The sequence below is a fragment of the Thalassophryne amazonica genome, chromosome 8 (assembly GCF_902500255.1).
Source record: "Thalassophryne amazonica chromosome 8, fThaAma1.1, whole genome shotgun sequence".
Lineage (NCBI taxonomy): Eukaryota > Metazoa > Chordata > Actinopteri > Batrachoidiformes > Batrachoididae > Thalassophryne > Thalassophryne amazonica.
Window position 1 is genome coordinate 31,554,244 of NC_047110.1, and position 24,323 is coordinate 31,578,566.

General features: G+C 42.5%; 1 protein-coding gene across 15 annotated transcripts in view; it reads left to right on the plus strand.

Annotated features, from left to right (window-relative positions):
* LOC117515402 (AP-3 complex subunit beta-2) overlaps window positions 1–24,323 on the plus strand; it is a 207,692-nt gene that overhangs the window by 25,349 nt on the left and 158,020 nt on the right. For 3 of the 15 annotated variants that reach the window (XM_034175949.1, XM_034175948.1, XM_034175950.1), the window contains exon 1: window positions 11,633–12,306. The exons of 7 other annotated variants lie outside the window; for them this stretch is intronic. In XM_034175949.1, coding sequence (XP_034031840.1) covers window positions 12,029–12,306 — 278 coding nt within the window. In that variant the 5' untranslated portion in view covers window positions 11,633–12,028. Of the gene's footprint in view, window positions 1–11,631; window positions 12,307–24,323 lie in introns of those variants that run through there. 5 more of the 15 variants (XM_034175955.1, XM_034175951.1, XM_034175947.1 and 2 more) reach the window with 4 other exon arrangements.

Below are 24,323 nucleotides of genomic sequence, written 5' to 3' on the forward strand. Positions count from 1 at the left end.
ACTAGTGTGCTTGGGGTCATTGTCTTGTTGAAACACCCATTTCAAGGGCATGTCCTCTTCAGCATAAGGCAACATGACCTCTTCAAGTATTTTGACATATCCAAACTGATCCCTGATACCTGGTATGCGATATATAGGCCCAACACCATAGTAGGAGAACCATGCCCATATCATGATGCTTGCACCACCATGCTTCACTGTCTTCACTGTGAACTGTGGCTTGAATTCAGAGTTTGGGGGTCATCTCACAAACTGTCTGCGGCCCTTGGACCCAAAAAGAACAATTTTACTCTCATCAGTTCATAAAATATTTCTCCATTTCTCTTTAGGTCAGTTGATGTGTTCTTGGGCCAGTTGTAACCTCTTCTGCACATGTCTTTTATTTAACAGAGGGACTTTGCGGGGGATTCTTGCAAATAAATTAGCTTCACACAGACGTCTTCTAACTGTCACAGCACTTACAGGTAACTCCAGACTCTCTTTGATCATCCTGGAGCTGATCAGTGGGTGAGCCTTTGCCATTCTGTTTATTCTTCTACCCATTTTGATGGTTGTTTTCCATTTTCTTCCATGCGTCTGGTTTTTTTTTTTTTTTTTTGTCCTTTTTAAAGCATTGGAGATCATTGTAGATGAACAGCCTATAATTTTTTTGCACCTGTGTACAAGTTTTCCCCTCTCCAATCAACTTTTTAATCAAACTACGCTGTTCTTCTGAACAATGTCTTGAACGTCCCATTTTCCTCAGGCTTTCAAAGAGAAAAGCATGTTCAACAGGTGCTGGCTTCACCCTTGTAAAGTGCTTTGAGCGTCTGATGCAGATGGAAAAGCGCATACCATTCAACTCGGCTTCACCTCATTGAATGGTATGTTACAGCTTTTACCTCATGAAATAGTCATACCATTGAACTCATAAACATTCATAATTTGTATAATATTTTTCCTACCCCAGCCCGACTCGTCGGATATCTATGGTGTAGAGGGCATCAGGTTGTCCTTCGGCTGGCTAGAGATCTACTCCTTGGACGTGCTTTGGACAAATATGCATTTTAGCTTTGCCCTTTATGCCAACGGGGGGTGGGACTACATGTTTAGTTGCACAAGATTTATATACCGCTGCACATGCGCATTTAGAATATAATGGTCTATTGGGTGGAACTAACAGCACCTAAAGCATTTGTTTTGCAACCAACACCAGAAGTAAATCAATTTTCCCAAAAAATTCTACTCACAACACCCCATAATGACATGAAAAAGTATTTATTTGTTTGCAAATTTATTAAAAACAAAAAACTAAGAAATCACATTCACATAAGTATTCAGACATTGTGCTCAATACTTTGTTGATGCACCTTTGGCAGCAATCACAGCCTCAAGTCTTCTTGAATATGATGCCACAACCTTGGCGCACCTATTTTTGGGCAGTTTTGTCCATTCCTCTTTGTAGCATCTCTCAAGCCCCAACAGGTTGGATGGGGAGTGTCGGTGCACAGCCATTTTCATATATCTCCAGAGATGTTCAATCAGATTCAGGTCTGGATTCTGACTGAGCCATTCAAGGACATTCACAGAGATGTCCTGAAGCCACTCCTTTGATATCTTGGCTGTGTGTTTAAGCCCTGACCAGACTGAATAATGAGCCACGTAGCCTGAATTTTTTTGTCTGAGTTGAGTTATTCAAGAAATGTGGGAGAATAGTGGCTCTTAGAGGCTCTCAGAGGCAGATTATTCAGCTAACAAGGCTCATCTCTGAATGTGATGCAAATTTCGTGAAGTTCAAAATTCAGCAAAAATAGTGCGGGGCGATTTGTGTACGAGGTACTACGGGGACCGGGAGCCCGACCGATATGGATTTTTTTGAGGCCAATGCCGATAATGATATTTGGATGAAAAAAATGCTGATAATCGATAAATCGGCTGATTTGTCGATAGCCCATAAATCAGTCGATATTATTATTTTTTTAAATGAATAAAATGTTCTTTTTTGGACCCTTAACAAAAAAGGTATGAGCTAAAAGCTGAAGCTTTGTCCTCATATTGATTAACTTTATAACAGAGAAGAATTTTCAAGTTCAAAAAATGCAATTGGAGCAGTTAGGAGGCTATTCAAACGGGCCAAGTAGTAAGCTATCACTCCTGAAAATGATCTTTTCCATATCACGTGAGGTAAATCTGCCCTATGATTGGGTTTTGGAAAACCATGTGACGGAGAACCAATTCCAATTGGACACTCACATTGCGCATGTCATCACACATCTTCTATGAGGAGTACCAAGATGGCCGATGGTGGATCGAAAAGTCCGTGGAGTTAACTTTTCAGCAAAAAAAAGTAAGTTTTAGTAAAGCTTGGTCCCAGCCATCGTATACGACGGCGTCAGCCCCAGAGGATTAATGGCGAACAGCAGTAATTCCCAGAACCCTTCCGGATGACCAGTGAATCTGAATGTTTCAACCTCTTAGCAGTAAACTAAAGTTTTTCATGCTAGAAATAAGGTCTACACAACGTGAGCTTAATAAAAACCGTGACCGACGCAGTGAAGCACATTTGACATATTACTGCATAAACCGAGTTAATCAAACTGAGTTGAACTGAAACGGGAGAAATGTGGGGTGAATGTAATCACAAAGTTATTACAAACAACATCCGTATAAACTTACTTGTATGCTTTTGTCTGTTGGGGAAAGTGTAGGAGCACGGACCCACAACAGGGGGCGCAAATGAACGGACAATGGATAAAGCCAAATACAACACTTTACTGTTGTGAAAATGCACAACAACAACAACAACAGATTACAATAGTGAGTCAATTACAAGATGTCATGTGGGCAGGCTCGAAGATAGGAGACATCAGTCCGAAGTCGAACCGGAACCACACGATTTCCTCCGCCACCGAACCCCGGGAATACTGGAGCCGCCAAGTCCCGAACTCCCAGGTGGCCACTGCCTCCGCGTGTCGGATCTGGTACTGCTGGCGAGGAGCAAACACAGTTAGAAGTGGGTGCGTGTGCACCCAGCAATACGTACGGTGGAAAACCACCTCCTCCTCTTGTCGAATAAAGAGTTCACAAAAAACGCTCAAGCAACAAAGGGTTATTATCTCACAACCAGCTGAGGTACGTTACCTTCAAGGTAGAACGATATCTCGGCAAAGAGGTGGAGATGTCGTCTGGCTGATATACCAATGCTGATCCTGTTGAGTGGTGACAGCTGTCAAGGATGATGAGCGTCAGCTGTCACCCTGGCTGCTCCTGTTAGGCGGCAGCGCCCTCTGGTGCCTGGAGCCCGCACTCCAGGCAGGGCGCCCTCTGGTGGTGGTGCGCCAGCAGTACCTCCTCTTCAGCGGCCCACACAACATTGTCAGCTGATAAGTGCGGTGTGACGGTGAACTACGGGGGCCGGTGATGAACACATTTAAGCAGGAGTGTAAGCAGCTATCAGTTGAATGGAGTCAGAGCGCCATCTACTGGACAAATGGTGCAAGAACATTTTACATTGCCAACACAAACATTATTTCAGTAACTGTTCTGTTTGAGAAATTATTGGCATTCTGTCGGCAAAATTTCCGCCGATAGTGAGTACTTTGAAAAGGGCTTATATCGGCCGATATATCGGTCGGGCTCTAGTGGTAAGTACGAGGCTGTTAGAGACTCATTATCCGAGTACCTGGCAGCTACGAGGATAGGACAGGCTACCTGCAAAAGAGCAGGTTCCACTCTGAGAAAGCCCTTGTAGCCTTTTTTTAACATATGTTTCCTGCAATTCCTTCAGAAGAACATCATATACTACGTGGCTCATTATTTGAATAATCAGTGAAATTTTTTGACAAATCAATACATGGCTCATTATTCATGGCTTTTTTATTCGGTCTGACCAGGGTTATAGGGTCATTGTCCTGCTGAAAGATGAACCCTCACCCCAGTCTGAGGTAAAGAGCGCTCTGGAGCAGGTTTTCATCCAGGATGTCTCTGTACATTGCTGCATTCATCATTCCCTCAATCCTGATTAGTCTCCAAGGTCCTGCCACTGAAAAACATCCCCACAGCATGATGCTGCCACCACCGTGCTTTACTGTAGGGATGAGGTCTGGTTTCCTTCAAACATGATGCCTGACATTCTCACCAAAGAATTCTTTGGTGGAAATCTTTGTCTCATCAGACCAGAGAATTTTGTATCGTATGGCCTGAGAATCCTTCACGTGCCTTTTGGCAAACACCAGGTGGCCTGCCATGAACCTTTTACTAAGGAGTGGATTCCATCTGGCCACTACCACAGAGGCCTGATTGATGGATTGCTGCAGAGATGGTTGTCCTTCTGGAAGGTTCTCCTCTCTCTACAGAGGAATGCTGGAGCTCTGACAGGGTGACCATCAGGTTCTTGGTCACCTCCCTGACTAAGGCCCTTCTCCCCCGATTGCTCAGTTTAGACGGGCGGCCAGCTCTAGGAAGAGTCCTGGTGGATCTGAACTTCCTCCATTTATGGATGATGGAGGCCACCGTGCTCAGTGGAACCTACAATGCAGCAGAAATGTTTCTGTACCCTTCTCCAGATTTGTGCCTCGAGACAATCCTGCCCTGTCTACAGATAATTTCTTTGACTTCATGCTTGGTTTGTGCTCTGACATGCACTGTCAACTGTGGGACCTTATATATAGACAGGTATGTGCCTTTCCAAATCATGTTCAATCAAACTGAATTTACCCCAGGTGGACTCCAGTTAAGCTGTCGAAACATCTCAAGGATGATCAGTGGAAACAGGATGCACCTGAGCTCAGTTTTGAGCTTCATGGCAAAGGCTGTGAATACTTATGTGCAGGGCTTAAATTGAGGGGGAGCAAGCCGGAGCGCGCTCCGGAACCTCTGACGCGCGCTCTGCCAGCTATTTATACTGGATCCGTGATCCGCCACCTCTCTTGACTAACAACATATTAAAAAAAAATCACAGCGATTGCTCTCACTGCCAATCACACCGCTGCCCTCCTGTCTGCTGTGCGGAATTGCGCCAAATCTGGCAACAGGTCCAGAGGCTACGGTCGCTGTTTTGATCTGGATGTTGACCGTAGCCGCAGAGCTCCATGGCCACCGAGAGAGGACTTGGATTCTTTGCGGGTCCCGCATCCGTACCCCCGGAGGCAGTGAGTGAAGGGAGAGCCGCGCATTGTGTTCTGCGTGTGTCTGTTTATAATCTTCTGGCACAGAAGAAAAAAGAGAGTTTTTACACAAGAGAGAAAAGTGAGAAAATGTTAATGCCTGTTTGAGAAAAGTGTGTAGTGAGGGGTTTTATAGCCTTAAAACATCTATATTAAGTGTAAAAAATAGCGCTACTTCGCGGATTTCCGCCGCGTTCACACCAGGCACGATCAGACGCTACAAATTAGCGGGGGTCGCGTGGCGACGGACGCGCCTCCTTCGCCCGGTGTGTCGCTCTGCTTGGATGGACTTTCGCTGCGAAAATTCACCCCGGTGCGTCATCAAATAGGAGGAGCTTCCATTCTGCTCGGCGTCAAGTCGTCATGACGGACCTTGATCACACAGAGCAAGTTGTTGTGAAAAGCTCCCAATACAGAGAGACCCAGACTGCGGGACCTAGTTTGAGGACCAACTGTCCCGTTCACGCGCACATGTAAACAATTAAAAAAAAAAAAAAAAGAAACTCCGCTTCTTGCTGCAGCTCGCTCCTCCCCCAAAAAATTCTGTCATAATTGTGTTTAGAAACCAGTCACCATTTGTTTTATTATACGTCTGTGTAGTTAATTAATAAAATATTCTCCACACAGACGAGTCACTTGCGCGCGCACGTAAATTTAAAAAAAAGAAAGAACGAAACTCCGCTGCTTGCTGTGGACTGCTCCTTGCTCTTTCCCAAAAAAACTCTGTCATAATTGTGAAATAAAGGACAAAAGAGACATAAGTCCTGCTCACAGGCTGCTACCAGAGACAGGACATGTTCGCATCCTCAGTCAAACTCCAGACATCTCCACGTTACTACATATCCAGTCCCTGATTGGTCATCGCGGTGCGACGAGACGAAAACGTTCAGATTTTTCAACTTGGGGAGGAGGGGAACGCGACGCGACGTGACGTGACGCAGTATCACGCCACAAACGCGCAAAACGCTCAAAATTGCTTCACTCGCATCGCGCTACGCGGTTTAGCGCCAAAATGCGTCAGGGATTACATGGCAACCTGTGGCTGCAGTCGCTCGCGTCGCGCCCGGTGTGAACGCGGAGAACGTAACTCCTGCGATAAAACGAGGGACCACTGTACATCATTAAACAGGAATTTGTACTCTATCCGGATTTGGTGTGACTAGTGTTATTAGGCCTACAATACATGCCCAGTTTATTTTCGGTGTGGCGCACAGCGTTGTTTGCAAGCCCCCCCCGCCCTTCTTTTTTTTCTGCACCGGAGCCACCCATCCTCTGTGCTCCGGGACCTCCTACTTTACAAATTAAGCACTGCTTATGTACATGTGATTTGTTAAGCCCCTTTCACACTGGGCTTGCGTAGAGTTGCATTGTGTTGCATATCTATGCGTATGTTGCGTGTGTGTGTGTGTGGGGGGGGGGCTTTGACCCACCCCTTCTGTGGTTTTGAAGCTTCACTGCCAGCAAAGTTCAGCATAATCCGACAGGATTAATAAAATCTAGCAATGCAGGTATGTACTGATTTAAAAAAAAACTAAAATATTTTGTGGAGGCTTGGTGTACAGTAGCGGAGTGTTGCATAGACTTGCGTAGAGCAGTGGAAGAAGCGCTCTATGTTGAATGTCTGCGAAAAAATTAAACATGTTTAATTTTGTGGGGTTATTAAACATGAAAATTCAGTAAGGTATATCTGATATACGTATTATAGTCCAATTCTAAGGTGGAACTATGCTTAATTTTTTCTGTCCATTTTGCGGACACCTTTGCATACCTCAGCATCTTGCCACGGAGGCCTGCATAAGCTCTGTGTAGGGTTGCATGAGCCTGGTGTAGTCATTACGCTGCATTCCGCAACTCTATGCTGGCCCAGTGTGACAAGGGCTTTAGTTTTTTTTTTTGTTTTTTTTATTGAAAAAAAAAAATATTTTTTTTTAAACATTGTCATTATAGGGTATTGTGTTTGCAGAATTTTGAGGGAAATAAAATGAATTTCATTAATTTTGGAATCAGGCTGCAACATAACAAAATGTGCAAAAAGTGAAGCGCTATGAATGCTTTCCAGATGAACCGTGTATGTGTGTGTTTTTATATGTATGTATATATATATGTATATGTATATATGTGTATATGTATATATGTGTATATATGTGTATGTGTATATATGTGTATGTGTATATATGTGTATATGTATATATGTATATATGTGTATATGTATATATGTGTATGTGTATATATGTGTATGTGTATATATGTGTATATGTGTATATGTATATATGTGTATATGTATATATGTGTATATGTATATATGTGTGTATATGTATATGTGTATGTATGTATATGTATACGAGGTCTGTCCGTAAAGTATAGGTCCTTTTTATTTTTTTCAAAAACTATATGGATTTCATTCATATGTTTTTACGTCAGACATGCTTGAACCCTCGTGCGCATGCGTGAGTTTTTCCACGCCTGTCGGTGACGTCATTCGCCTGTGAGCACTCCTTGTGGGAGGAGTCGTCCAGCCCCTCGTCGGAATTCCTTTGTCTGAGAAGTTGCTGCGAGACTGGCGCTTTGTTTGATCAAAATTTTTTCTAAACCTGTGAGACACATCGAAGTGGACACGGTTCGAAAAATTAAGCTGGATTTCAGTGAAAATTTTAACAGCTGATGAGAGATTTTGAGGTGATTCTGTCGCTTTAAGGACTTTTCACGGTGCGAGACGTCGCGCAGCGCTCTCAGGCAGCGTCATCAGCCTGTTTCAAGCTTAAAACCTCCACATTTCAGGCTCTGTTGATCCAGGACATCGTGAGAGAACAGAGAAGTTTCAGAAGAAGTCGGTTTCAGCATTTTATCCGGATATTCCACTGTTAAAGGAGATTTTTTTAATGAAAGATGTGCGGGCGGATTGCAGCGTCGGCTCGCAGCCACCGCGACGCTCCGTCACAGGAAAAACACCTCTGCTGGAAGCCTTAAGGACAAGTTGGAACATCTTCAGCTGATAAACAATTTCTCATATACTCACTCCACTGAAAGCCATCAAAAGCCGCCTGGATTTTACAAATGGTTATCAACACGGAGGTGTTTTTCCTGTGCTGCCGCTCCGCGCCGGCTGCGTCCCGACGCGCGGACCCGTCCGCACGTCTTTCATTAAAAAAATCTCCTTTAACAGTGGAATATCCGGATAAAATGCTGAAACCAACTTCTTCTGAAACTTCTCTGTTCTCTCACGACGTCCTGGATCAATAGAGCCTGAAATGTGGAGGTTTTCAGCTTGAAACAGGCTGATGACGCCGCCTGAGAGCGCAGCGCGACGTCTCGCACCGTGGGAAGTCCTTAAAGCGACAGTGTCACCTCAAAATCTCTCATCAGCCGTTAAAATTTTCACTGAAAACCAGCTTAATTTTTCGAACCATGTCCATTTCGATGTGTCTCACAGGTTTAGAAAAAATTTTGATCAAACAAAGCGCCAGTCTCTCAGCAACTTCTCAGACAAAGGAATTCCGACGAGGGGCTGGACGACTCCTCCCACAAGGAGTGCTCACAGGCGAATGACATCACCGACAGGCGTGGAAAAACTCACGCATGCGCACGAGGGTTCATGCATGTCTGACGTAAAAACATATGAATGAAATCCATATAGTTTTTGAAAAAAATAAAAAGGACCTATACTTTATGGACAGCCCTCGTATATGTATATATATGTGTATATATGTATATATATATGTGTATATATGTATATGTATATATGTGTATATATGTATATGTATGTATGTGTATATATGTATATGTGTATATATGTATATGTATGTATGTGTATATATGTATATGTATGTATGTGTATATATGTATATGTATGTATGTGTATATATGTATATGTATGTATGTGTATATATGTATATGTATGTGTATATATGTATATGTATATATATGTGTATATATGTATATGTATATGTATATATATGTATATATGTACATATATACATATATACATGTATATATATATATGTGTATATGTATGTATATGTGTGTGTGTGTGTATGTATATACAACCCCTGGCAAAAATTATGGAATCACCGGCCTCGGAGGATGTTCATTCAGTTGTTTAATTTTGTAGAAAAAAAGCAGATCACAGACATGACACAAAACTAAAGTCATTTCAAATGGCAACTTTCTGGCTTTAAGAAACACTATAAGAAATCAAGAAAAAAAGATTGTGGTAATCAGTAATGGTTACTTTTTTTAGACCAAGCCGAGGAAAAAAATATGGACTCACTCAATTCTGAGGAATAAATTATGGAATCACCCTGTAAATTTTCATCCCCAAAACTAACACCTGCATCAAATCACATCTGCTTGTTAGTCTGCATCTAAAAAGGAGTGATCAAACCTTGGAGAGCTGTTGCACGAAGTGGACTGACATGAATCATGCCTCCAACACGAGAGATGTCAGTTGAAACAAAGGAGAGGATTATCAAACTCTTAAAAGAGGGTAAATCATCACGCAATGTTGCAAAAGATGTTGGTTGTTCACAGTCAGCTGTGTCTAAACTCTGGACCAAATACAAACAACATGGGAAGGTTGTTAAAGGCAAACATACTGGTAGACCAAGGAAGACATCAAAGCGTCAAGACAGAAAACTTAAAGTAATATGTCTCAAAAATCGAAAATGCACAACAAAACAAATGAGGAGCAAATGGGAGGAAACTGGAGTCAACGTCTGTGACCGAACTGTAAGAAACCGCCTAAAGGAAATGGGATTTACATACAGAAAAGCTAAACGAAAGCCATCATTAACACCTAAACAGAAAAAAACAAGGTTACAATGGGCTAAAGAAAAGCAATCGTGGACTGTGGATGACTGGATGAAAGTCATATTCAGTGATGAATCTCGAATCTGCATTGGGCAAGGTGATGATGCTGGAACTTTTGTTTGGTGCCGTTCCAATGAGATTTATAAAGATGACTGCCTGAAGACAACATGTAAATTTCCACAGTCATTGATGATATGGGGCTTCATGTCATGTAAAGGCACTGGGGAGATGGCTGTCATTACATCATCAATAAATGCACAAGTTTACGTTGATATTTTGGACAATTGAAAGGATGTTTGGGGATGTTTCAAGATGATAATGCATCTTGCCATAGAGCAAAAACTGCGAAAACATTCCTTGTAAAAAGACACATAGGGTCAATGTCAACGAGTAGATCTGATTTGATGCAGGTGTTAGTTTGGGGGATGAAAATTTACAGGGTGATTCCATAATTTTTTCCTCTGCTTGGTCTAAAAAAGTAACCGTTACTGACTGCCACAATCTTTTTTTCTTGATTTCTTATAGCATTTCTTAAAGCCAGAAAGTTGTCATTTGAAATGACTTTAGTTTTGTGTCATGTCTGTGATCTGCTTTTTTTCTACAAAATTAAACAACTGAATGAACATCCTCCGAGGCCGGTGATTCCATAATTTTTGCCAGGGGTTGTAATATCTGTTGTCACATCGTCATTGAACTGTTAAAAATCACATGAAGAGCACATCTGAATTCTGTTTTAAGCCAAAAAGAAATGAGTAGGAGAGAGCAAATGCAAGAGAAAAGAGCTGTGTCCTCATCACAACACTGCCAAGAAAGCTGAGTCATGTAAGAAGTGAAAAAAGCGGCAGTAGAGAATGTTAAAGAATAAGGTGGAACCCTTTTTAACCCCATTAGCATGAAGAGTGAGTAATATGAAAAAGCATGTGCTGGCTTTGTTGACACTGGACCAGGGTGAAGGATGTGATAGAGAATGAATATTCTACGACACCTGAAGATAGATTTTTGTCTTTTGATTGATTGTTTGCCATGTGGCATTCGTTGTTTGTCCCATTTGAGCAATAGTCAACTGTATGACTTTTATTTACCTTGCATTTTTGTGCGTGGAATGTTACATCTTTCAACACATGCAAATATTCTTCCCATTGCATGAATGGAAAACATTTATTTGCATACTGCACTGAGATTTTAGGTGAAGTGGAAAGCGTATAAGTGCAGTGGCACCACCAAAGGGTGGAAAAGGGTGGCAGTTGCCAGTAGTGACTTTTTACACTGATGCCAACTCGACACTAGCTGGCATATGGATAATTTTTTTATCCGTAGGCGGGACCATTCATGGTGCAGCATCATACTGCCGACCGGTTCTTTCGCTCACCAGTAGGTGTATCTTCTGCATGCCGCTTTCTAAATCACTGACCCCTCTGCTGTCACCACATGTTCCTGCTGAGCCGATGCCATGACTGAGTGTGAGTTGGAGGGGTGTAATGTAGCCAGAGGTGGGGGGGGGCTGTTTGTCACTGTTACAGCGATCTGTGGAAACATGTTGTGCACTGAGAGATAAAGAGAGAGAGGCTGCTGCAGCCACAGGATCTTCAGAAGCAGTGGGAGGAGCAGCAAGCAGAGAGATAAATAAAACTCCACGCCCCTCTCTGCCCAGCATCCATTTAGTGAGCAGCCTCTGTCTGCTTCACTGCATGCACACGGACTCTGGAGTGAAAGAGGAAAAACCTGCCTCAGGGCTCCAGCGGATTTGGATTACAGCACTGGAGGAGCTGCTTGCTGCTGTGAAGTCATTCTGGAGGAACCGGAGAATTTCTGGAGCGTGTAGCATGATGTGGAGTTATTGATTCGTGTTGGAGGAAAGGAGTGTGTATAATTAAAACAAAACACACCCCTAAATGAAGATCAGGCTGCTGTTTTCAGTGTGTTGAGCTGTGTGAGGTAAATTTCACAGGTCTTATCAGAGGATTTTCTCCTCTGGCAGTGAGGAGTGCCCTTCTTTATCCTTCTGGAAATTCCACAGGTTGCTCTTACATTTCAGTTACTGCTTGAGCTTTTGGTCCTGGAGGCGTGACTTTTTGAAGATGACCACCATGCAAAAGTTGCTGCAGCTGCCAGTCAATGCGGTGAACATTGTGAAGACGGTACAGAGTCAGGTCCAGGGACAGGAGGAGGACAAGAGTCCCGTGCTAACTCCTGATGGTGGCCACCAGGCATGGTACAGTGCCCTGCAGCCAGATGAGCTGCGCTACCTTCGATCTGGAGGTACAGGAGGAGATGGTGGAGGTAGTGGAAGAGACCAAGAAGAACGAGCACCATTGGAGGAAGGTGGTAGTGCTGGTTCCCAAACTCAACCTTTGAGGTAGGAAATTAGAAAAAATGCCAAAAGTCCAACCACAAAAACAAACTTTTTGGCCTCACCTAGAAAACGTCCCAGGAGAAAGGTTGTTATTTCATTATTTTTTAACATTGTCTCTCTAAATTTCAGTGCACTTGGGGTTCACTGACGTTCAAGTTTTATGAACCCTTTGTGGGATAAAGTCACATCCTGAGCCTCCAGGTGCCTTTGTTTCCGGGTCATATTTGAGTCAGAGTTTACATTTTTACAAGGCTTCTTACAATGAGTGCGATTACCGTAGTACAACTAACAAATGAAGACATTGCAGTCATGATATTCTGTACTCATAACCCCCAAGAAGGACTAACAAGATATTTGTTGCAATAAGTTTAAGTTTAGTTGTAGCTCCATTTGTAGCATCGTGCTTTTTTTTTTTTTTTTTTGTGCTACCATTTATGTTTTCATCATCCAGACACCTTGGGAGGAGCACTTTCTGGTTACACTTCCATAAGGTGACAACAACCCAGTTGCTAAAATAACCACTGCTTAAAGGTACCATAGAGCCGTCTGGCACCATTTAAGGCGTTGGAGCAGCGATGCATATCCTGCATGTGGACATAATACTGTGTTGTATAATATTTTGGGCATCTGTTGTGAGATTTGAAGGGTTGCTGAAGTCCATGTGATTCCATGTAATGGTGTGATCTTTGAACAATTTTTCAGACAATTATGAAATAATTTAATATACATTGTGATATTATCATCATGCTACTCATACAGTTTGAATACAAATTATTTAGTAATTGATTTAAGCTGTACATTTTCTCTCTATCCATATCGATTGCAGAAAGAGTCTAGTAAATATGTTTTTGGAATCATATTTTTGACAACTGTAACCATTGACCAGCCTCCTCCAAAAGGTAACCATCTGAATACACTCAACTAGTGAATATTCCTACCAAGTTTGAAAATCTGCTCGCCTGTTTCAGAATTATTTTGTACACAGACACATGTGATTTCAATACCCTGCGTTACCACTGGTGTGCAAGAGGAAAAAAAGCTAACCTTCAGCATAATATTGCAGAGAGGTGGAGTCATTTGGCTCAGGTTGTCACACGCAGCAACAGTGAGCGAGAGTTGAAGAAATTAAAATGCTTATGCTTGGAAAATTTGCAAAAAAGTAGGCTAATCATAATTAATCTGCGTTGGACCTGACGTGACTGGTTGAACTCCATTCCCAAGCCAAGACCAGGAATATGCGGTGATGCCACACAGCACGACATCTATCACGCCACGGAAACATCCTGGGTCCTTGATAGTAACCACCTAGGTAGATAACCAGTCCATCCCCACTTCTGAAATGTAGGCATCTGTCTACCACAGCCTGGTGAAACATGCATCTCTCCATGGTCCTTTCCCATTGCTAGGATTCTAGACTGACACGCGTACCGGCTGACGTGCATAAATCTGAAACATAGCAGACAATATTTACATTTTATCCACAATGTACACAAACAAAAAAAACAAACAGGACAGATTAAAGCCTGGTTCACACGGCAGGATAATTAGGCCGATATCGGACCCGATCTTCCCCTTCCGACAATCTAAAGGATGCCCCGACAATCGTGATGACGTCAAAGATAATCTTATCAGATATTCCTGCCGTGTGTGGTGTGTTCAGAGCGCTCTGATCTGCTCGGAAGGGCGTCAGGAGCGCTCCAATTGCAAATTGGGGATATTCAACATGTTGGATTTTTTTGGCCCGATATCGCAGCGTGTGTTGTGTCCTCCGACCACAAACGAGCTCACAGCCTGCTGAATGTGACATGCAGCCATCAGAAAGCGAGGTGACGGACGTACGGAGTGGAAAATAAAATCACTTACCAGAAAGTCCAGTGGTCGCGCTGTATCCACTCCTTAAAGAACACCTTTTCTTTTTCTTTTTGTGTCGTTTTTCCCTCTGTTTTAAATAGTCCACAAAGTACCTCCATTTGTTTACTCTGAAGTCACGTTTAATCTCGAGAGATTTTGCGAGATTTCCTGTCTGAACTGTAAATGTTCGTGTGTGAAATCTGTTCATGTGTGGTGTGTGTTGTTATTACCGTGTGGCTGAACACCACACACTGTACGACCAAACCTGTTAGAGCTATGATTTTTTATCTTTACATGTGTGGTCTCTCAGGTTTGGAAACCTAAAGATAATTTTAAAATCCTGTCGTGTGAACCAGGCTTAAGTCTGACAGTAACTAATTTCATTTTAAGCATATTAACTAAACTGTCTCAAAATTAGTTTTTTTATTACGTCCGCCAAGGATGTAATAAAATCATTGGCGTTTGTTTATTTATTTATTTACTAGCTGGGGTACTCGGCAGTGCCTGGGTTAACCTGTTTTAGACATAAGCCAAATGCCAATAATTTTTAATCAAAAACAATTGCCCAACATTTGCTGTGTAATGCTGATGTCTTATAAATAGTTAATGGCTAAAGTTTATTCAGCAGAACTATAAGAGGTGGACTCCCCAAACTAAGTGGAAATACTTGGTTAAAAGACAAACACATTTGAAGTCCTTCATTCAGACTTTGTTTTGCAACCAAATTTGTAACAAAATTACACACAAAAGGTAGGTAACAGAAAATGTAAATATCAATTAATCAAAATTGAAGTAGTGGTGTATTTCACTGTTTTTACATTGCAATTTTACAAACATAAAATTAACATATTCAGACAGGAAGGCAGACTGAGTTATACAGGACATTCATGTGCTTAACAGTTGAGAACATAAAGTCGCTGAAAGAAGGGATTAATAAACAGAGATGGCCAACACATATACAGGGCTGGAAATTTGAATCTGCCTGGTCATACTCACAGCCGGCTATTTTGGGTAATTTTCAGTTCAACTTTTAAAAAAAATGGTACCAGTTTGTTCCCCATGTCATGAGGATTCAGAATATATATAGTTTTTAGGGCTACATATTATAGTTTGGGAGTTTATCCCAGACAGACAGACACACGTAGCCCGTTATGTATATAGATTTATTTGTCTGTCAGTCTGTCTATTAGCAGGATTACTTCAAAACTACTGCACAGATTTTGACAAATTGTTCACCACATTAGGTCATTGAAGACTCTATTAAATTTGATCTGGATCAAGTTTCACTTCATTTAGGCTTTGAAGGATTACTTTTAGCAGTATACATCAACATTACTGCATGGATTTTGACAAAATTTTCACCACAGATGCATATTAGGGCATGGAAGACTCCACTGAATTTGGGACTTGATCTGGATCCGGATTCTGGTTATCAAATTTGCACCATAGATAGATATTAGGGCATGGAAGACTCCACTGAATTTTGGAGCTGATCCGGATCCAGATTCTGGATCAAGATTTCACTTAATATAGGCTTTGAAGGATTACGTCAAAACTACTTCACAGATTTGCACCAGATTTTCACGACGGAAACATATTAGGGCATGGAAGACTCCACTGAATTTGGGACTTGATCTGGATCTGGATTCTGGATATCAAATTTGCACCATAGACAGATATTAGGGCATGGAAGACTCCACTGAATTTTGGAGCTGGTCCAGATCCGGATTGGCGGACGTCAGAAATCTCTGATTGCTCTTTTTGGTTATGCACTCACTGGCCACTTTAAATAAGTACACTTTGCTAGTACCCCGTTTTCCCCCCCAGAACTGCTTTCACAGCCTTACCTACTCACAGTTTAGATACAGCGAGATGCTCAAAATATTCCTTTGGTCCATATTGACATTGACGGATGACGTCATGCATGATGTAACATGTTATCACACATTACACTCCCAAGCGTCCTGAATTGTGGATACAAAGCAGGGTGGCTCCACACTGTAATGTTGTTTATATGTGGCCTTAGAAGTGTAATTTCTCCTGGCTCTTTATGTAATTTACTGCCCCTTTCCAAGAACCAAACCATTGTATTCCTCATTTTGGATTTATTAAAGGTGACAATGAAACCGGACCAGGACCCTCACAGACAATGTCCATCTTGTGAAAGGCAAGGAAAATGGGTCATACAACACTTTTTATACAATGTGGGCGTTTACAATGGGTGTGGTTTAGTCTCACATCTATTATCTATCATCTATTATTATCTATCACTTCTATTGTTACTGGCTCTCACCAACAGGGGAGATCTCCTTCTGTCTGAAACTTGGACATATAAAGGAATTGAAACTTTTATGTTTAAACATTAACCAGATCCCAGAGACTTCCTATAAAAAGCAAATACTTGATAACTAACATAAAATAAAGACTTAGCACAGATATTATCTAACAATTACCGTATTTTCCAGATTAAAAGTTGAGTAATTTGTAACTAGTTTGTGATGTCCTCATATACAGAAACATGCGTTCATTAATAAAAATAAAGCTATTTGTATAGGGCTTTTCCAGGAAAAAAAAAATGCGTTATGCAAAATAAATAATAAAAGTACACTAAACAATGCACAAAAATCCCAAATCAAAGAACTGATTTTTTGTGTTTCCAACACTGTGGAACAGCAGTCAGTATTCATCTGTGCCAAATAAGATGCAGTATGTTGTCCATCACATGTATTTGTCGACCTTGTTTATTTTTAGAATTTTAAACTCTTTGTAGTACACACCACAGACTGAGGGATTCCTGCATAAATCCACTGTTCACTTCTCCATCCGTGTCCATCTGATGATTTTTTTTTTTGTCCAAACTATATCAATAACATCCAATATGTTGTCCAGCGCATGTTTATTTGTCCATTTTGCTCATTTTTGTTATTTAAAAGTCCTTATGTTAAAAGTATAGGGCCACCCAAATTTAACTAAACTGACAAAATTCAGTTTCTACAGAAATCCAAGCATTATAATGGTTTCTTTTAGAAACGTCTTGTAAAATTACAGCTCTTTGTAATGAAGAGAGCATACGGTGCATCCAGGAAGTATTCACAGCACTTAATTTTTTTTCCACATTTTATGTTACAGCCTTATTCCAAAATGGATGAAATTCATTTTCTTCTCAAAAGTCTACACACAATACCCCATAATGACAATGTGAAGAAGTTTTTTTTTTTTTAGTTTTTTTTTTTTTAGATCTTTGCAAATTTATTAAAAATAAATAAAACTAAAAGATTACATCTACATGCAGGATGCATGTAGATGCAGGATGCAGGATGCGCCTGAGCTCAAAACTGAGCTCAGGCGCATCCTCTTTCCATGGATCATTCTTGAGATGTTTTCTGCAGTTTAATTGGAGTCCACCTGAGGTAAATTCAGTTGAGTGGACATGATTTGGAAAGGCACACACCTGTCTACACATAACGTCCCACAGTTAACAGTGGCATGTCAGAGCACAAACCAAGCATGAAGTCAAAGGAATTGTTTGTAGACCTCCGACACAGGATTGTCTTTCTTAGTTTTTATTTTAAGAAAATTTGGAAAGAATAAAAAATAATTTTTACGTGTCATTTGGGATGTTGTGAGGTAGAATTTTGAAGGGGAAAATGTATTTGCTCCATTTTGGAATAACGCTGTAACACAACAAAATGTGGAAAAAGTGAAGCATTGTGAATACTTTCTGGATGCACCATACTTATCTAAAGGGAATTCCATAACAAATATTTTCTTTTCTTTTTAACGCTGTCTGCAGGAGGACGTGTGTGTGTGTGTGTGCATGCATGAGTTTTTGAAAAGGCTGGAAGTTACCTTTTACTTTGACCGTGGGTGATGCGTGCAGACATAGTGTGCACACTGATGTTAGCGAGATGTCTTGTAAATCACTTCAGAGGCGTTATTTGGTTATAACAACAGCGTTTTTAGATTTAGAAGTGTTTATTTCTCACTAGGTTTTACATAATAAATGAAAACATGTTAGATTTACACAGAAACGCTGCAGTTTTGGAGTGTATTTCCCTGTATTTGATTAGCCACCAGAGAGAGATCGGGCAGTGATGTCATGATGCATCTCTACTCCAATTAGCTGTCACCGTCTCTCTGTCCCACAATCACTTGTGCAAGTCTTAGGAAGCCCCCACATGATAGGCTGTCACTGTTGTAGACTGTATGGGTCTCTGTATGGCCGTAAGTAGTTCAAGGCTTTTTATTAATTTTTTCTAGACAACGTGAATTCGGCTCATATTGGAAATGTCATATGAATCCTCTATTTAAAGGCTAATAAATAAAATTATATTAGTACCAATGAAAGTTCTTTTTATGCCTTAAATCTTAAAAAGCTTAGTGGCTCTATACTTTTAAGTAACAGCACACACTGCAGTGTGCAGATGTACTACAAAGTTCCTGTCCGTTGTGAAACTCCCCAGGGAAACACTACTTTAGGGACATGTGGATAGACTGGTGATCTGCATGGACAGGTACCAGTCAGGACCCAGGGAATGTCCATATTGTGTTGGATGCAGAGACACACTGCACCAGCACATGCTTCTAGACCTATCATAATCTGACCGACCATTGTGCTTTGATTGATCAACAAAGTAATTGATCATTTGATCAATTCAGCACTAGTTAGTAAGTTCCATTGCATTTACTGAAATACACAAGTCCATCCACGTCAGTGTTTCACCTGGCTGCAGTAGATAGATGACTACTTTCGAGAGGTGGGGATGGACTGGTTTTCCATCTGAGTGGTTTCCATGCAGCACTCAGGGTGGTTCAGTGGTGTGGTGGATTTGGTGCCAAGCAACACCACTTTATCCCAGATCTGACCTGATGAGTCATAGAAGCCAACCTCCAAAGCCAACATAAGGGAAGTTCATGTTGTGTGGGCTGCTGAAGAGGAGGTACTGCTGGCCCACCACCACAAGATGGCACCCTGCTTGAAGTGCGGGCTTCAAGCACGAGAGGGCGTCGGAGCGACCGGGAATGACAGCTGTCACTCATCATCCGTACCAGCTGTCACTCATCCACTACTCAACACCATCACCATAAAGGCCGGACTGCAACTCCACCTCCCCGCCGAGAAATCAGCTACCAATCGAGGTAACCTTCTCTGCGATTTATATTGAGACTAAAAACATTGTTCTGTGTGCAGCCGTGTTCCTGCGGGCTCTGGAGGCTGGATTGGCGGACAGTGAGAGGGCGACGTTCTTCGTCTCTCACTCCATCCAGGAAAGAGATCAACAGGAGCTGCACTGGTGAAATTGTTTCTGGAGGTGGAGGTTCTCCTTCCCGGAGGAACTACTCAGGGGACGATTACTGGGTGTGTCTTCACACCCACCCATTAACTGTTTCTGTTTCTGCCAGCAGTACCTGGTCTGACAGCTGGAGACGGTGGCCACCTGGGACTCCGGACTTGGCGGCTCCGGTGTTCTTCAGATCCGCTGGCGGTGGAAGCCGTGTGGGATCCGGCTCTTCTTTGGACAGACGTCTTCTATCCTCGAGCCTGCCCACACGTCATTGTATACGATTGACTGTACTCCTCTATTTGTTTTTGTCTGTATTCCGTTGTGCAATTCACAACATTAAATTGTTACTTTTTTGGCTTATCCATTGTCCGTTCATTAACGCCCCTGTTGTGGGTCCGTGTCACTACACCTTCCCAACAGTTCAAGCGTTATAATTGGTTTTTTAGCATATTTTATATTTCACCGCTTTAAAAGAAGGCGTTTTTTTTTATTCCGTGTGGATGAGAGCACTGCTTAAGTATAGTTGGGGTTTGTGGAAGTGTGCATATATCACCTCTGTTACTAAGGGAAAATACAATTTCAAAGTCTTTGCTGGCAGAGTTGGCTTATGTAAAACAGCTGTTTAAAAATGCAAGCTTCAACTCTTCATTTTTTTTCGCCACCCTCAGTTTCAATGCAGGATACATTTTTTAAGCACTCCTGTTAAAGGCGATACTGTCGCACAGCATTCTGTTTTTAACTTGTGGAAATTGTTTCAAATCCAAAGATTTGTCAGTACTGACCCGTGTCTCTCTGGTGTTTTGCAGCGTTGGAGTCCCGCTGATCTCTTGGCTTTGCTGCCTGGTAACCTGACCACTGGTGCACTCTGTCTGTTGAACCAAGCTGGGTTAAATAATTCAGAGCTGTTTGTAAATTTGGCTGTTGTTAAGCCAGATGGGAGAAAATCCAAGGAAATGAGAGAGAGATGTTGGTGTGGAATTACTTTTAGTACTGTGTGAATGTAGAGAACTATAAACCCAGTCAGAGCATCATATTTCCTGCAGGTGCTGCAGATGCCCTTTACATCTAAAATAATTAGCTGAAATGACATGACAACTAAAATGATCACTTTTCCCTGTTTTCTGTCATTTTAATGCCATAGCTGTGTATGACCAGTTTGTGACTTGTGAATTCCTAATAATTCCAAAACCAACTTTTAAAGTGTCATGTCATGTAACAAACACAAGTCACTAAGTGTCATAAGAAAGTAATAAGAACACAAAATGAGGAGAGAGAGAGAGAGAGAGAGAGAGAGAGAGAGAGAGAGAGAGAGAGAGAGAGAGAGAGAGAGAGAGAGAGAGAGAGAGAGAGAGAGAGAGAGAGAGAGAGAGAGAGAGAGAGAGAGAGGAGAGAGAGAGGAGGAGAGAGAGAGAGAGAGAGAGAGAGAGAGAGAGAGAGAGAGAGAGAGAGGAGAGAGGAGAAGAGGAGAATCATAATACCATAATATATGGTTCTGTGTCGGTTTGGCATTTTATCAGTTCTGTACATAATTATACTACGTCATGTTTAACTAGCACACAACCCATCCATCGTCCATCCATTTCTTCCGCTTTATCCGGAGTCGGGTCACGGGGGCAGCAGCTCAAGCAAAAGCCGCCCAGACCTCCCGAGCCACACACACCTCTCCCAGCTACTCCGGGGGAACCCCAAGGCATTCCCAAGCCAGCCGAGAGATGTAATCCTTCCAGCGTGTCCTGGGTCTTCCCTGGGGCCTCCTCCCGATGGGATGTGCCCGGAACACCTCTCCAGCGAGGCGTCCAGGGGGCATCCGGAAAAGATGCCTGAGCCACCTCAACTGACTCCTTTCGACGTGGAGGAGCAGCGGCTCAACTCCGAGCTCCTCCCAAGTGACCAAGCTCCTCACCCTATCTCTAAGGGAGCGCCCAGCCACCTGCGGTGGAACTCATCTCGGCCGCTTGTACCCGCGATCCTCGTTCTTTCGGTCAAGAGCCAAATCTCATGACCATAGGTGAGGATAGGAACGTAGATTGATCGGTAAATCGAGAGCTTTTGCCCCCTACTCAGCTCTCTCTTCACCATGATGGGTCCGATACAGTGACCGCATCACTGCAGACGCTGCACCGATCCGTCTATCGATCTCACGCTCCATCCGTCCCTCACTCGTGAACAAGACCCCGAGATACTTAAACTCCTCCACTTGAGGCAAGGACACTCCACCGACCTGAAGAGGGCAAAGCACCTTTTTCCGGTCGAGAACCATGGCCTCGGATTTGGAGGTGCTGATTTTCATCAGGACGCCCCACACTCGGCTGCAAACCACCCCAGTGCACGCTGAAGGTCCTGATTTGACGAAGCCAACAGAACCACATCGTCCGCAAACAGCAGAGACGAGATTCTGTGGTTCCCAAACCAGACCTCCTCTACACCCTGGCTGCACCTAGAAATTCTGTCCATAAAAATAATGAACAGAACCGGTGACAAAGGGCAGCCCTGGCAGAGGCCAACGTGCACTGGAAACAGGTTTGACTTACTACCGGCAATGCGAACCAAGCTCCTGCTGCGGTCGTACAGGGACCGGATAGCCCTTAGCAAAAGACCCCGGGCCCCGTACTCCCTGAGCACTCCCCACAGGGTGCCCTGAGGGACACGGTCGAACGCCTTCTCCAGATCCACAAAACACATGTGGACTGGTTGGGCGAACTCCCATGAACCCTTGAGCACCCGATGGAGCATGTAGACCTGGTCCAGTGTGCTACGACCAGGACGAAAACCACACTGCTCCTCCTGAATCTGAGGTTCGACCATCGGTCGAATTCTCCTCTCCAGTACTCTGGAATAGACCTTACCGGGGAGGCTGAGGAGTGTGATCCCCCTATAGTTGGAACACACCCTCCGGTCCCCCTTCTTAAACAGTGGGACCACCACCCCGGTCTGCCAATCCAGAGGCACTGTCCCCAGTCGCCATGCAATGTTGCAGAGGCATGTCAGCCAAGACAGTCCCACAACATCCAGAGACTTAAGGTACTCAGGACGAATTTCATCCACCCCAGGAGCCTTGCCACCGAGGAGCTTTCTAACCACCTCGGTGACTTCTGCCTGGGTAATGGATGAGTCCGCCTCTGGGTCCCTAGTCTCTGCTTCCACTTCGGAAGACATGACGATGGGATTGAGGAGATCCTCAAAGTATTCCTTCCACCGCCCAACAACATCCCCAGTCAGGGTCACTAGCACACACGTCTTTCCTTATATTTAATCCACAATCTACTTGTGGTGACAGTCCAAGGTGACCCTTGACCAAAGGTTGCATGTGCTAAAGAAATGTAAGGCAGTATATGACTTCATATTGGTGTTAATAGTAACCATAGCTGTATCATTAACTAATTCCTTGAATTAGCTTTTTTAAATGATTTTGACCTTTCAAGGTCACCCAAGCTCTTAAATGTCATGTGACCAATAGAAAGATGATGTATGACTTCATATTGGTGTCAGTAGTACCCCATAGATATATCAGCACCCAATTCCTCAAAAGAGCCATTGAAAATTCCATTTGTTGCAAATGAGACTGCAAACCGCTCGATGCTAGTTACGTGACTTTACTTGCAAAGTAAAGAGTCAATGAAGCAAAATTCTATGAATCTAAAGGTGAAGCAAAGTCTCCGTGACAAATCCCTGAAGTGTCATAGAATCATACAAAAGCAAAGTCTCAATGTTCAGAAAGTTTCCATGAAGCAGACAGGGCCATTAATTCTCTGACAAAGTTCATTAGTTCCTCTACAGGCTAAAACAGCTGACAGCTCACAAATGCACACTCTGGCTTTATGTGGGCTATTTCACAGTCAGGGTACACAAGTATGTTTACTGGCACCAAAAATCAAAGTGGTTGCTTTGGTCAAGTTATTCATCCATACTAACGGCTGACTGTGGTACTTAAATGCCCAAAGTTTCAGACCTGTCAGATGTTTGCGTATGTATTATTTCAAAATTGAAAATAACAAGTACAACCTTTCCGGAGAGGACTGTTTGTGACTAGGTAATTGTTGTGTAAATTATACAGACTGAGATTAGTGCAGTCCATATATACTATCTACTAATAACAGTTTATGATAAATATGTACTCAGAGTATACAACTGCTGTTGTATTTCTGCATTCTGCAATAGCGATGGACTCAAGCATTTCTGGAGAGGACAGTTTTTGATAGACGGAGAGTTACACCCCAATATAAAGACAATTTTAGCAAATTAGGTACACATCCTTCTGTGGAATCACAGATAGTGATTACCTATTTCAAACAAAAAATTCTTATTCACATAACACTGATGCTTGAGTTTGAAATGCACCTACTAAATAAATAATAGTTCTGGCAGCCCATCAAAATTAAACATCATGGAAATGACACAGATATTTTGGGAAAAACTGGTATAATTAGAGTTCTGCTGGTAACCAAATGGGGATATCAAACCAAATGACCATTGTAGCTGATGGACCAGTAGTAGGTGTCAGGGTACGGCAAACTAAACTTTGTTGGTCATTTCCAATGTGTCATTAAACCACACTTTATCTTTAAAATCCACTTATGTACCCTGATTGTAAAACAGCCCATGTATTGTGAGAGACATTGTCTGGAATGATTACAAAATGGGGTTAAACAATTGTGAGTGAAAACACCCACATGTATAAGCACTGGACCAAAATTTTGAGTTTGACTTGTGCCCTTTGAGCAGATTTTTCTTAAAATCACATCACTTTGTCTTTGGCTGACCCTCAAACACTCCAACCCAGTTTAGTCCAAATCAGATCAGTGGGTATGCCTCCAATAACTGATTCAGATGGCTAAAGTTTACCTCTGTCAAGGTAGTTTTATCGTATGTTCCTGCTCCCGCTTG